Genomic DNA, 13,736 nt, shown 5'->3' with positions numbered 1-13,736 from the left:
TCATTGAGCGAGAGTAAAGTTCGTTTCTTGCTAATTTTCCACAAGCTTTGAGGAAACCCTAAAGCTAAGGATGACTTTTCGCAAATGTCACAATGGTCTACCACAAGGGATTGTCAAATCTAATTGATGGAAATACGATAAAAAAACAAGGAGGTGTTGATCAGTTTTAAGTCTAGGTTAACGAAGATGAATGGCTTCAGCTAGAAATTTTGAGAGAAAGGTGTTCGAAAGTGCTAGCTGAGCTCCCTATTGCGAAGGAGGGCAACACCGATCTAGGTTAACCAAGAAGATCTGAGTAAATGGTGTTCGAAGGTGCTTGCCATCATCGTCGGGGTCTCACATGGTCTTCTGATTCTAACATCATGAGTTTTTAAAATCAACCAGCCTTCCTCTCAAGGGTTTTATCCAAGAATCTCCAACTCACTCAATCATAGGCTTTCTCAAAATTTAATTTAAAGACGAAACCCCTCTTCTTATTCCATTAGAGGAGAAAGAATATACATAAAGGAGATTAAGAATCCTTCTTAGATAAAATACAAACCAAAAAATGAAAAAATAAATCAAAATAATGAATCTTGCCAATCACTAGAAATCCAAATTCCTTTAAATAACAGCTGGATATGCCCAAACGTGAAGCCATATAACATAGCCTATCCCAATGCAACAGTGACATCTACCTCTTGCCAGTTAAAATAAATGCATTCTGTTCCAACCAAATCATCCACAAACCACAAAAACCACATGTCTCCACAGAACTAGCATCTTTATTCCAACCAAATCCTATAAAGGAAGTAGCCCAAAAATATTTCACCAATACCAAACAAACCCAATCCTCTCCCCATAATTCAAACAATCCATCCACACACTGAAAGTAAAAGAAAAGTGTAAGAAAAAATAGGAAGCAAACTCTAAACTATCAATGGATGAAGAACAAAGATTTGGGGATAATGGCTTACAAGACCTCCTGGCTCCTACTCTACAGCAGATTGTTGTTGTCAACTCCAGTGTTTTAAGAGGTAAGGGAATAAGGTAAAATGTTTAAACCCTTAAGAGGTGAAGTGTAAGCCTTGAGGCATTGAGACGAAAGCCTCTTGAGAAATTTATTTTTAGATTAAAGTATATATATAAATTGTAAATTTTTAGAAACAAAGAAAAAATTAAGATAATCACCAATAAGATGTAAAAACAATAAAATATAATTTGCAAACTACTTTTTGCCTATTCAAAAAAAAAAAAAAAAACTATCTTTAAAATACATTAAGGTAGTGCTTGGTTCATAGTTGGAATTGAAATCAAAACTGGAATTGGAATCAGAGAAAATCAAGAGAACATACATGAAATTCAGAGGGAAACTTAAACTAAGTTTGAAGAAGCTGAAAATCAAGGTAGATGTTCTTAATTTTCATTTATTCACCAGGGATTTTGGGTATTCAAAGGAAATAAGGGTAGAAAAACTCGCATAGAGTTGAATTCTAATAAGGGAGATTTAAGCTTCTTGTTTCTAATTACTTGATATGGCTGCATATATGTTTTCTTTGGATATCATAGCTACATATCTTCTTTAGTTGGGAAATTTTCATGTGGTAGATATTCACCTTGTAAGGATGATTATTTTACTAGCTATGGAAAAAAAAAAAAGCTTGCGTATGCATATCTTGAGTTGTTATTGTGTGAAATAGCTAGCAACATGTGTTGTTGTGGCTACGATATTGTGGAATACAAACAAGTAGGGATTGTGTCTCCCTTGGGTAAAAGGCCCTAAACCTCTGGAGGGTATTTCCACATTAATCAATGGTTGGCCAAGCAGGGAATTTTGGCACTCGGTGGTATTTCCGCATTAAGTGATAGTTGGACAAACTATAATTTGACACTTGTTTAAGATAAAATGTGCACTTAGTTGGGACAGCGCTGCTATGTTGAAAAAAATGTGTAAATGCATGCTATTCGGATGTTTTGTGATGGTAACTTTAGATAAAGAGATTGCTTAGAATAAAGAATGTGTTCATGCATATTGCTTAGGTAGCCTTAGAATAAAAAAGTGTGTTCATGCACCTTATGATTAGGCATGCATATAAGAAATCATATGTTAAGTGTTGAAATCCTTATTTGAATAATGGGAAATTAAGAATGCCTACTGAACTTGTGGTTGCTCACCCTATTCCTTAATAATTTCAGGTTTGAACTGAAGGAGAGCCCCACTTATTAAGTTATCCAAGAGACTGCAATTGTTTATATGTATTACAAGTTGGCAAGAAGATGATACGGATACTAAGCACGTATTTAGTTGGCAATTATGTAGGTAGACTAGGAAGTGTGAAAAAATGGTGCATGTAAAGCACAACCCAATGTAAAGAGCTTGTCAAGTAAAACGTTTTAGTTGCTTTATGAAATATATGCATGTATCTTGTGTTTTCAACAAATATTCACTCTTAATTGGTTTCTTACTTGTTTTGAAAGGACTGTTTAGCAAAATAAATTCTTGCCTAGGCCTATTGCCTCCATCGAATTTTAGATGGAGTCACGGCTAGTCAAGTGCCAAAAATAGTGGTGTTACTGTTACATATATCATAGTATTTTATAATTTAATAATAATGATTATGTTAAATTTTGATATACATTGTTGGCCCACAACCTAACAGCTTAAGCTTTTAGGTAAAGTGGTATCTAATATAGTATCAGAGCTGGTAATCAAGAGATCATAGGTTCTAGTCTTGTTGTCCGCATTTATTGTGTGGTATTTAAAAAATTATTGTATTCCCTATAATGGGTGATATTATCGTGTCTTTATCTCTCCACATGCTATTGGGCTGCACGTGCAAGGAAGTGTTAAAGCTTGATATACACTGTTGGCTCACAACCTAACAGCTTATGTTTTTAGGTAAAGTGGTAATCTAACAAGTTATAATATTTTATATTAAAAATACTATTATATATTTATATTTAATGATATCATATTTTAATTATACTATATTATACTATATATAGTAGTACTACATTCTTTTGTATATTATATCATTATTAAATTTTATTATATATATATATATTAATAATCAATGATAAGAATAAATATTTTATTTTTTAAGGTTTTAAAAAAATATATAATATACCAATAATCATAGTACAATTATATCATAATATTTTAATATTTAGTACTATTCTAATATTTTTTATGTGTTATAATAATATAATATTTAAAAAATCATAATATTAATATTACTTTTTAAATTTACGTAATATATATTATATTATATAAAATATCATATCATCATTTCTAGGTGCACGTGTATATATGTATGTGTATATACACATCCCCGGACCCCGCATACACGGGGACTTTGTGGTCCGGGCTGCCCTATCATCATTTGTAGGTGCATGTGTATATATGTATGTGTATGCATTAAAATGAGTAGGGTAATAAATACTACATTTTTAGGAATTAGGATTTTATTATGAAGTAAGAGGTAGGGATCAAAAAATAGGCAAAAGAGGAAATCTCATTCCTGCATGGAATAGGAATCAAAATGAGATTACCATAAAACAGATTCTAGGAACGGGTATCAACCATTTCGATTCCAATTCTTAGAGTTGATTCCCAATTACCAAATACCAACTAAATAAACCGTGCCTAAAGATAGCTACAACATTTGTTTTTAAGATCTAAAATGCAACTCTCAATTATTTTGGAAAGGTTAAAATTTTATAGCCAAATGACAAAATCAAACTTGAGGTTCACACATTCAAAAAGGTGTAAGCCTGAACTAAAAAGAAGCAAAAGGCGTGCCTTTTGTACAAATGCATAAGCCCGCATGTAATGTGTTGGCCCTTATGGACTTGGAATTTTAGATTGAGCTCAAACCATTATTGGGCATGCCTTGTTTTAAGGTGAGCCTCAAGGCGAGCATTGGTTGAGTTTCAAACAATGGACAATGGTTAAATCTATTAAGAACAAGCAATCAAATAAATGTCTTGATCTTATAGGGAACTTTGGCCTTCCAAATAATATGATGAGGCTGAAAATACACCTCTAGATCCAATTACAGGGACTGAGAAAGATATACAAGAAAAACTCCCTTGGCTATTTTAGTTAATTAAAGGTTATTTCAGGCATTTTAGTTTTTTTAGGCTGTTATGTAATTTTTAGCTTTGCATTTCACACTATGTTTGGAAATTTTAGGGGAAGGAAATGGAATTTTTTCAAAAAAAGAGGGAATGGAAAGGAAAAGCAAGTTAGTTGCCCTCCCTTGTTTGGATGTTTTATGGAAGTATAAAAAAGGGAGGACAGTAATCCTGGTATTAACTTGAGTGGCCAAGTGCCCAAGCCAGCAAGCCCAAACAATTGCAGCCCAACCTGGATTAAAAAGACAGCTGGCCATTTTTCTGCCACTACAATGTGCAGCCAAGTTGTAGTTCAAGCTACGAAAGCTAGAGGCAAGGCAACTGATGGGTTGGTAGAGCTAAGGGGTGGATTGGCTTGCAAGGATAGTAGCAAATCTTCAAAAGGAAAGGACATTGTGGTCCAAGCTCAGATAAAAGAGGGGAACTTTTTTGCAGCAAGAAAGGCCTTTTCATAAGAACAAGGCCTAATCAGATCGAGGAGAGGTAGGATCAGCAGGTGTTTGCATCAACCAGGATGCATAAGTATTCTTCAGCAGGTGATCATAATGGCGTTTTGGCTGCAATTCAGTATCAGGCACATTCTGCGGATGATGTTAACCTGGAGAATAGAAATGGGGTCAGAAGAACACTAATAACGCTGGGAAGATAAGCCACTTTGGCTGGCTCTGGCAAGGATTATACCTAAGGGAAACATAGTTGGGTTTTGTGATGCAAAAATTTTCAAAAACCAAGCCCTTCTTCTTCCTACTTAATGCATCCTCAACCACCTCATTTACTACCAATGCAGCATCTAAAATCTGTTTATTACCAACAAAAGCACTCTGATTGTGGGAAATGGTATCCACCAAGACTCTTGCTAATCTCTTATATAAAACTTAAGTTAAAATCTTAAAAAACACTTGCCACCAAACTAATTGGCCTAAAGTAGCACAGTCTCTTTTAGGCACCAGTGTGACAAAAGTTGAGTTGAGTTGAGTTGAGGCTCCTACCAACCACCCATTTATCAAAGAACTCATGTTTGTTCCTAGTGTTTTTAGGCTCAAAACCTGCATCTGCTCTTTCTCTTGGGGATTTGAAATAAGTTGTTTGATGTTCTGGGTTGAGGATTTATTACAGGATTTGGGCAGAAGGAGATGCTTGGTTTTGTGAACTTGTGGGATCTTTGCAGTTTTATGGGGAATTTGGATGGAAGGGATTGCTGGCATTTTCTTAGGGAAGAAGAATTCTAGTTATTTGCTTTCAGAAAAGATTCAGTACTTGGCTTCTTTATGATCTTTTGAAACAGGCTGTTTCAAAAGGTGTCCTTTTCAGATCTTCAGCGAGATTAAAAGACAGTTTTATTTTGACTGTTTTCTAGTATTTTTTGGTTTCTTTTTCTCCTTAGGAGGATGTCTTATTCTCCTCTTTGTACAATCTTCCCTCTATAATGAAATATCTCTTTTTTTTCTACAAAAGAAATAATGAAATATCTCTTCTTTTTCTATAAAAGAAAAAAGGAGACGCATATTTATTAAGTTTTTTATATGCAGAGTTACGTAAACATTAATGTTTAATAAGTGGTGAATTCTATGTTTGCGTCTGTATTTTATAGTTTCAAAGAAAATATTAATTCTAAACAAATAATTTCAAATAATATTGCTTTAATTTATGAACTTAATTATGACAACGTAATATCAATTTTTTTCACATAATTAAATTGTATGAACAATTACCTAAATATAGGAGTCGAGATTATACATTTGCAATCATGTGCGACATACGAGAAATCATCATGTATATAAACATACCGTAAGAAGCTTATACAATATTGACTCCACATCTTCTCCAACATAACCAGCCTGCACAAATAAAATTTATCTTATAAACAACAGCATAAATGAACAAAAACGTGTGTTTGTGTTCCAAAAAAAGACAATAGCCATGGCAAGTTATAAAGGCAAAGTCAAAGCTATGGAAATAAAAAAATCAATCGTTGTATAATTTATACGTAAATATTAGAGATCAAAAGTGAGAGTGGATGCTTCTCTTATAGCACTTTCTAAGTTTCCCTTTCAATCAAGACATAATTGCAGTTTTCTGAACGTAAACAGAAAGAGGGTTCACAAAACTTGTGAAGATAATTAACCCAAATCATTCCACAATGACAGCAAACTAGGATAAAGGTCAGCCAATTCATCCTTGCACACTCCTTGCACACTGTGTACCAAAACTCTGCCCAAAGAAAGAAAGAAGCTTGACAAATAATAATCTATGTATTATGTAATATGGAACATCTGAATGACAACAAATAGAAAGTACTCTCCCAATCTTATAGGATTATTCTGCAAATAAGTTTTATAATTAAAACTGTTTTCTGATAAGAAAAGAAATATTTTTTAAGTGAGAAAGAAATAATACACAAGATGGAGGACAAGAGATCGACCCAGAAAAAAAAAAGATGCAGACACCAAAATAAAACTCAGCTCAAGGTTCTCCAGTCCCACTGAATATGATTCAAAGAAACTCCTACAAAAGCATTGAAGACTGAAGACAAAGTAACCACTCTATCCAAAGCAAATGAAGAGGAAGAAAATTATCCTTAAATATCCTCGAATTCTTTTCCAACTAAATGCATCACACCATGCAACCAAAGCACAATCCCATAAAATCCTGCATTCCTTCCTATGTTTGAGACCCAAAATTTCAAGAGAAACAAGACCACAAAATACAAGCACAACCCACACCCCTCTACCATGTTAAAAAGAAGATTCCACAATCTCCTAGCATAAGGACAATGCACAAAAGGATAAGCGTTAGTCTTGCCATTTCACTCACACAGAACACACTGTCAGGCAAAAGCCTTATTAGGCCTCTTCAACAGCAAAACAACTATTGGTATTTATCTGATTAAGAACCATGCACCAAACAAAACCTTAACTTTGGAAGAAATCTTTGCCTTCCAAAAATCATTTTTCCAGAAGGAAAATACTATCAGTTGAGGTCTGGACATGACTTGCCTGTGTTAAAGTTGTTGCATCAGCAATTACAAATGGCACATTCACAAAACGAGCAAGTGTTTTTGCAAGTAATGTCTTTCCTGTACAACAATAGGTAAATTAAAACAGAATTGCACAAAAGCTAAAGATTTATCCCCAAATGCTACAGAATAAATATTCGAATGATCATGTTGAGGTCATACCTGAGCCAGTTGGACCCATCAAGAGTACATTGCTCTTCTCAAGTTCAACATCATCATCATCTACTGACCCTGAAACACCTGATTCCACCCCTGACCTAGTAATCAAACCACAAGTTCAGTTCCAGTAATAAAAATGCAAAACAAAAAGAAGATAACTAATAAATTTGCCAGAACATAGATGAACTGCTGCCAAATTTGTTGCAGAAAAGTAGCAAAAGTGGCACTAATAAAATGAATTCAGAATGATGATTCTGGTACCCTTAAAATAAGAATAAGATGATAAGAAAAGTTAAAAGAACTAACCCCTTTTGCACGGAAGCATGGTATATCCTTTTGTAATGGTTATAAACAGCCACAGATAGCACCTGCCACATTAGAAAACAAGCATCCATAAAATATCAAAAACAATTACCTGAATAAGCAAATCCTCAAATGATTACTCAAGAATTTTGAGGAGAGGAACTTGTTTAAAATATATAAAAGGCGAATAAAAGTTTCCCGTCAAATATCTATAATCATCGTGTTGAGAATAACTAGCAAAGTTAAAAAATATGAAAGAAGATGAGTGAAACAAAAAATAAAATAAAATACAGAACCAAACATAGCAAAGCCCTCCAATCTCATTCTAGACTCTAAAGTAGGCTTTATTCCAACCAGATGCGCCGCAATACAGAAAAAGTAGCACAATTCCAAAAAAATCTTCACCACCAAATCCCTTTATGATTGGGGAAAAAACCTTTCAAAGAAACACGGGCACAGTCAAGGCACCCAAGAAACAACATATAACGCTTGCTTCAAATGCACTAGGAAAAAGAACAATACAAAAACAAATATGTATTTGACTCACCATTTTTTAAACAAACACATATCTAGAAACAATGCCTTATATATCTAATTTGTAATAATCCTACTAAGCACCACAGACCAAAAACTGGTGAAATTTAAATATATACAATGCTTTGCACATATTCAAAGAAAAGGAAAGACCACGCCTACTTGAAATTAACTAAAGGATGGAAAACAGGAGGAGGGCTGAAAAACACAATTACAGTTACATGAATTTCAAATGAATTCTACAAGGGCGACAAGAAAACATGTCACATATGCATACCAAAACGATTAACTATGGTACGGTTATTGTTGCCCAAAGTGATGTCTATCATGCAAGCATGTTAATGGGTTGCAAAACAAAATTTCAAGAACATGAGAGCGCCTTGAGTGAATGGTATGATATTTGGACACTGAAAAGAAAACTACGTGATGCATTGGGAATTGGCTACTTGGTATTGAGAAATTTAAGAAAATCAAAATAACACTATCCGATTGAAGAGAGAGTTTTAAATTTTCAAAAAAAAAAAACCTTTTTGGCTCGTTCCTGCCCAATGACAAACTTGTCGAGACCCTTGCAGATCTCCTTCGGGGTAGGCAGGTCCTTTCCCAAATTTGAGCCGCCCCATCCATTCTTTTCCCCAAAAGAACCACCAGCAGTTCCGCCTCCGCCGGAACTGCCACCGCCAGGGCCGGAAGCACGAATTACATTGACCCCCGGTGCAAATGGCGGACCAGGAGGCGTATGCACAGCCAGGCCATTTTCACCCGACGGAGGAGGAGGTGGTGGCGGCCAATTCTCCGGTGGATCCCCACCATAGGATCTGAGAGTCTCCCAAAAGGACATCCTAAGCCTGTTCCCGTAATCCTCCTCCTGGACACCACCTCCACCGGTGGCAGCATCGCGTTTGTTGCTTTTCTTATCCAAGCCATTTCCTTTATTGGCCACCCTGCCAATCTCCACGAAGCTGCCCTGCAAGGGGGCAATCCTATGGGGGCGGAAGTAGTAAGCAGTTTTACAATTGGGGCAGAGATTAACGGCCTGATAGGCGGCAGCGCCCGTGTCACCGATTTGAGTGTTGTGATTGTGGGGCGGGAGTGGGAGTGGGAGGTGGCGATTGGAGAAGACGAGATCCATGTGCTTGGAGCAGCGGGGGCAATTGGCCTCCGCCCTAATCTTCCGGGTCTGGAAATCGTCGGAGCCGCCGCCCCGGTCCCACTTGTACCTCTCCTGCACTCCAATCAGCGACTCTCTCCGGCGGTACGACCCTACGTGGAGGTAATTCAAGCGGGTGGATATCGCGGCCTTTTGGGAGGAGCGGCAATTCAACGTCGTGGTGGCCATGTCTCTGAGCTTCTTCCATCTCCAAATTCCAGACATATTACTACTTTGCTATGCTCGAACAGCAATAATAATAATAATAATAATAATAGAAAGAAGAAGAAGAAGAAGAAGAAGAAGATCAAAAATCAATGAAACACGAACGTAAAGAAAGAAAGATAAGAGTGGGAGGGATCCGTGGAGATGAGTTTTGTAAGAGTTGTGTAGTGTAGAGGAAGACAAATTAGACGCAGTGAAATGCGATTATTATGTAAAAAAATTAAGGATTAAACAAATTAATGATGGGGAGTCGAAGCAGCAGTTGCGAAAAGGATATGAAATGCGGGAAGGCAAGCACGGAGGATCGAGGAGAAGAAAGAGAGTGAACGATAATAATAATAATAATAATAATAATAATAATAATAAGGTGAGAGTGTTTGTAGGAGAAGTAATTCAGGGTGGGGAAGAAGACTGACCAGACCTCTCTCTCTTTCCATCGTGCGGTAGGTTCATACACATATATCGGTTTTCACAGTTTGACCGTATCCTCCCAGTTTCACCCGCTCCCATTCACGTCTTTACGACGACGTCTCTACCTAGCTTCACGTCACCCAACGGCTTTGAATATAGGTGAGGGTAGGGGTGGCAAAATGGGAACATGTTAGGTGGGGTTTGGATCGGGTACTCGCCGGGTGATTTATTTATCTTAGGATTGGGTACTCGCCGAGTGATCTATTTATCTTACTATGTATATATTATATAAATATTGAAACCTAACCGGCTGCTAACCCTACCCATCTCCCTCACGACGTCACCCTCACAGCAAGAAGCGTCCTTAGAGATGAAAACATTCTTTTTCTTTTTTTTTTTGGATTACGCACGGGTATCCACATGTCCGTTTTACGGTTCACGTGACTAATCCTGCGCCCCTTGAAGTTGACCCCACAACTTCAAAGGGAAAGTAAATTCAAGAGTTCAGGGGTGAAAATGAGTCCAGAAGGGTTTGAACACCTGACCTCATGAGAGGCAATCCCGCAGCCTACACTACCACCTGAACCACACCCTGGGGGTGAGATGAAAACATTCTTGATCCAATGCAAAGAGGGATAGAGAGGAAGAGATTTTGTAACTATCCAAAATTTTTTACCATTTTTTTTTCAAAACTTTATAACATAACTCTAATACCCTATATATATATATATATATATATATATATATATATATATATATATATATATATATATCATTATCATTATCATCATCATCATTATGGCCCTGAGCGAGTGTCGTGGTATCCTGTGCATTCTTTGTATAATACCTATGCAGCGAGAAACATAATATCCAAACCATATCCCAAAATATACAATACTAGAGTGCTACATATTCTCCATACACATATATATATACACACAATGTCACGCCCCGAACCTGAAAATGTGACCCGGGGGTGAAAATTGTAACCTAACCTGTCCCTGTATCATACAAATCATTATAGATACAGTACACTGGATGAGGGTCCGACCCTGTGGAGTTCCCAGGTACCCTAAACACATCCAATCATAATCATATACGTAGCAGAAAAAATCATTCTATATCAATATATACAGTACCATACCAGAGTCTATACAAGAGCAGAACATGGCTCTAACAAAACGTACAAACTGGGTGCCCAAATACAACTCAAAATGGCAACCCAACAAAACTACAGTCCTAACACTTACCCAAGCGCTAACGCAGTACACCGGCCACTACGCTCCCTACACCAGGACGCTAGTTCCGGTTACTCGAAGGACCTGTAAAAATGTACGTACAGTAGGGGTGAGACACCTCTCAGTAAGGAAGAACACAGGTTATATCAGTGTGTGGCATTTGAGTGATATCATGACACAACATACAAGCAGTTGAATGCAATCCAGTACTAATTTACACAGTGCACACACGCACGCACACGGCGGTCATTTATATGCAGCCCCGTAACAATACACACACACGATTAGTAACCCGGTGTCGTCACACCCATAGGCCAGAAGTCAGTCCGATATTTCGGCGTTGGCCCATAACCAACCCGCGAAGCACGGCGCCACCAGCACATGGCTAGTCCTCGACTCCCATGGCATCGTACCGACGCTAACTGGTGGATCCACACCCTTCGCCCTGATCTGCCGGAATAGGCTCATGCCCTCGGATATAGAGCCGGTCACTCTTGCCTACGTAGCAAGTGATAAACACACACCCTCGGATATAGAGTCGGACACTCTCAGTACCTGGAATCATTTGGAATCGCGATCCTATCAGCAATTCCAGAACCGCGTTTCTATCAGTAATTCTGCATATCACACACACATGCATGCTCATATAACCAAACAAACCACACTCATTTGGTAATCTAAATCATGGTTTTCCAAACAAATAAAGTTTAAACAAAGTCAAGGCACGGTCATCCCAATATCACAGTATAAATCACACATATACTCGGTTTTCAACAAAACCCGGGATTTAGCCCGTTGCCCTCTTTTTCCCAAAAACTGTAATAATGAAAAACTCATAGTTTTCCCTGTTAGATCCCCCTAAATGAGTAGCCAAAACACACACAGGACCGTGGACCACAGTTTCACTGAGTCCGATTTCAAAAATAACCGATATAACACAGTTTCCCCTTACCTTAACCCCATAAGCAAATCCCGAACTCCAAGGTCCCTAAACAACGAACTGAGTTTCAAAACCTACAAATCACAGTACAGAATATACTCACAAGACTGATACCTACAAAACTACCGGATTAGAATTAAAAACTGAGTCTTACCCCTATTTTAAACTCGAAAATCTCTGAAACGAGATTCTAATCCGTAGAAGTTGTAGAGAATCCTTCCACGATCCTCGTGGTAGCTTCCGTTTTCCGATTTCATCAACGATCGGCGAAGAATTCTAGAGAGAAGGAGTAGGGAGAGGTTTAGAGAGAGAGAGAGAGAGAGAGAGATTTGAGATTTCTTAATGAGGAAGCAAAGGAAATTTCCTTTTATAGCCCTTTGACCCAGAAATTTCCAATTTTGCCCCTCTTAATATTTAAACCCATTTTTCATATTTTGGGTTCTTACAACACAGATACATCATTCCCAAAAAATCTCAAAATACTAATGGCTCTACTACTCAACCCAAGACTCATCCCAAAACTATGTCGACTCAACCGCCTCCTCTACCTCTAAGCCGGCCTTGCATGTCTCTCTGGATTACCTGAAATGTTCATAATGCTGAGGTGAGAGACCTCTCAGTAAGGAGAAACATGTTATTAACAGTGTGTGGCATATAAGTCTGTACACAAACATAATCTTTAACTAAAACTATAAAGGAGAAATCATGCAAAAGTACATGTATAATAACCCACACCTATGTCATTTAAAATAAGGAAATTTCTGAGATATCTATTCAATCATACTTCTAACTATAATAAGTAATCTCTGTTTACTGTATATAATGTATATGTACATAATTCTGAAAACTTCCCTAGATGGTTGTATGTCATGAATTAACCCTTCATGACAAGGTTGTGCAACCCGTAGGCGGGACTAAACATTGGTTGGCCTACTAGTGCTGGTCTAACTATATACATATGTCTGTATATGCCTATAGCATGAAAGGCCCGCTCCACCTGGTACGGACGCTAGGGAGCCCTCTACTCTACCTGTGGCACAATCAGCAATATCGTACTCTATCTGAGACGTATTTTTGCACTATCTATACTGTATAGCTATGGTACCGTGCTCTGTAAATTGTTATGTTCTATCAAGGTCTGATACTATATAATATTATTTCTATATAACATCTATTTATTTTACCATGATTCTGTATAAACTGTATTAACCATGATTCTGTAATTCTCTGTATTAACCATGACGTTGTAATAACTGTATTTATGTATAATTTGTATTTTTGTATGTCATGGTTCTATGCTCTGTATATCATGGTTCTGTAAAATTTTGTATAAACATGATTATGTAAAATACTGTATAAACATGGTTCTGTAAAATACCGTATAAACATAGTTTTGTAAAATACTATATAATTATATTTCTCTATAACCATGTAAACTGTAATTCTGTAAAACTCTGTATAACCATAGCTCTGTAAATAAAATTGTATAAGTTGTACATCATAATTCTGTAAAAACTGTATAATCATGATTCTATAGATCTGTATAAAATTCTATAATTTTCTAGTATTTCTCATGCCACACAAATTAAATTAAACTCAATAAATATCATTTGTAATACCGTATAATTTCCATGCTCTAATTTA

General features: G+C 36.8%; 1 protein-coding gene across 1 annotated transcript in view; it reads right to left on the bottom strand.

Annotated features, from left to right (window-relative positions):
* Positions 1-10,071, bottom strand: part of LOC131162309 (CLP protease regulatory subunit CLPX3, mitochondrial) — a 68,856-nt gene extending 58,785 nt beyond the window's left edge. The window contains exons 1-5 of the mRNA XM_058118640.1: positions 8,655-10,071; positions 7,598-7,659; positions 7,295-7,389; positions 7,113-7,192; positions 5,904-5,954 (exon numbers count right to left, since the gene is read on the bottom strand). Coding sequence (XP_057974623.1) covers positions 5,904-5,954; positions 7,113-7,192; positions 7,295-7,389; positions 7,598-7,659; positions 8,655-9,503 — 1,137 coding nt within the window. The 5' untranslated portion in view covers positions 9,504-10,071. The remainder of the gene's footprint in view (positions 1-5,903; positions 5,955-7,112; positions 7,193-7,294; positions 7,390-7,597; positions 7,660-8,654) is intronic.
* Between the last annotated feature and the right edge of the window lie 3,665 nt (positions 10,072-13,736).

This window comes from Malania oleifera, chromosome 8 (assembly GCF_029873635.1).
Source record: "Malania oleifera isolate guangnan ecotype guangnan chromosome 8, ASM2987363v1, whole genome shotgun sequence".
Classification (NCBI taxonomy): Eukaryota; Viridiplantae; Streptophyta; class Magnoliopsida; order Santalales; family Ximeniaceae; genus Malania; species Malania oleifera.
The sequence above is the reverse complement of the archived record's forward strand: the minus strand, read 5'-3'. Positions and strand labels throughout refer to the sequence as shown.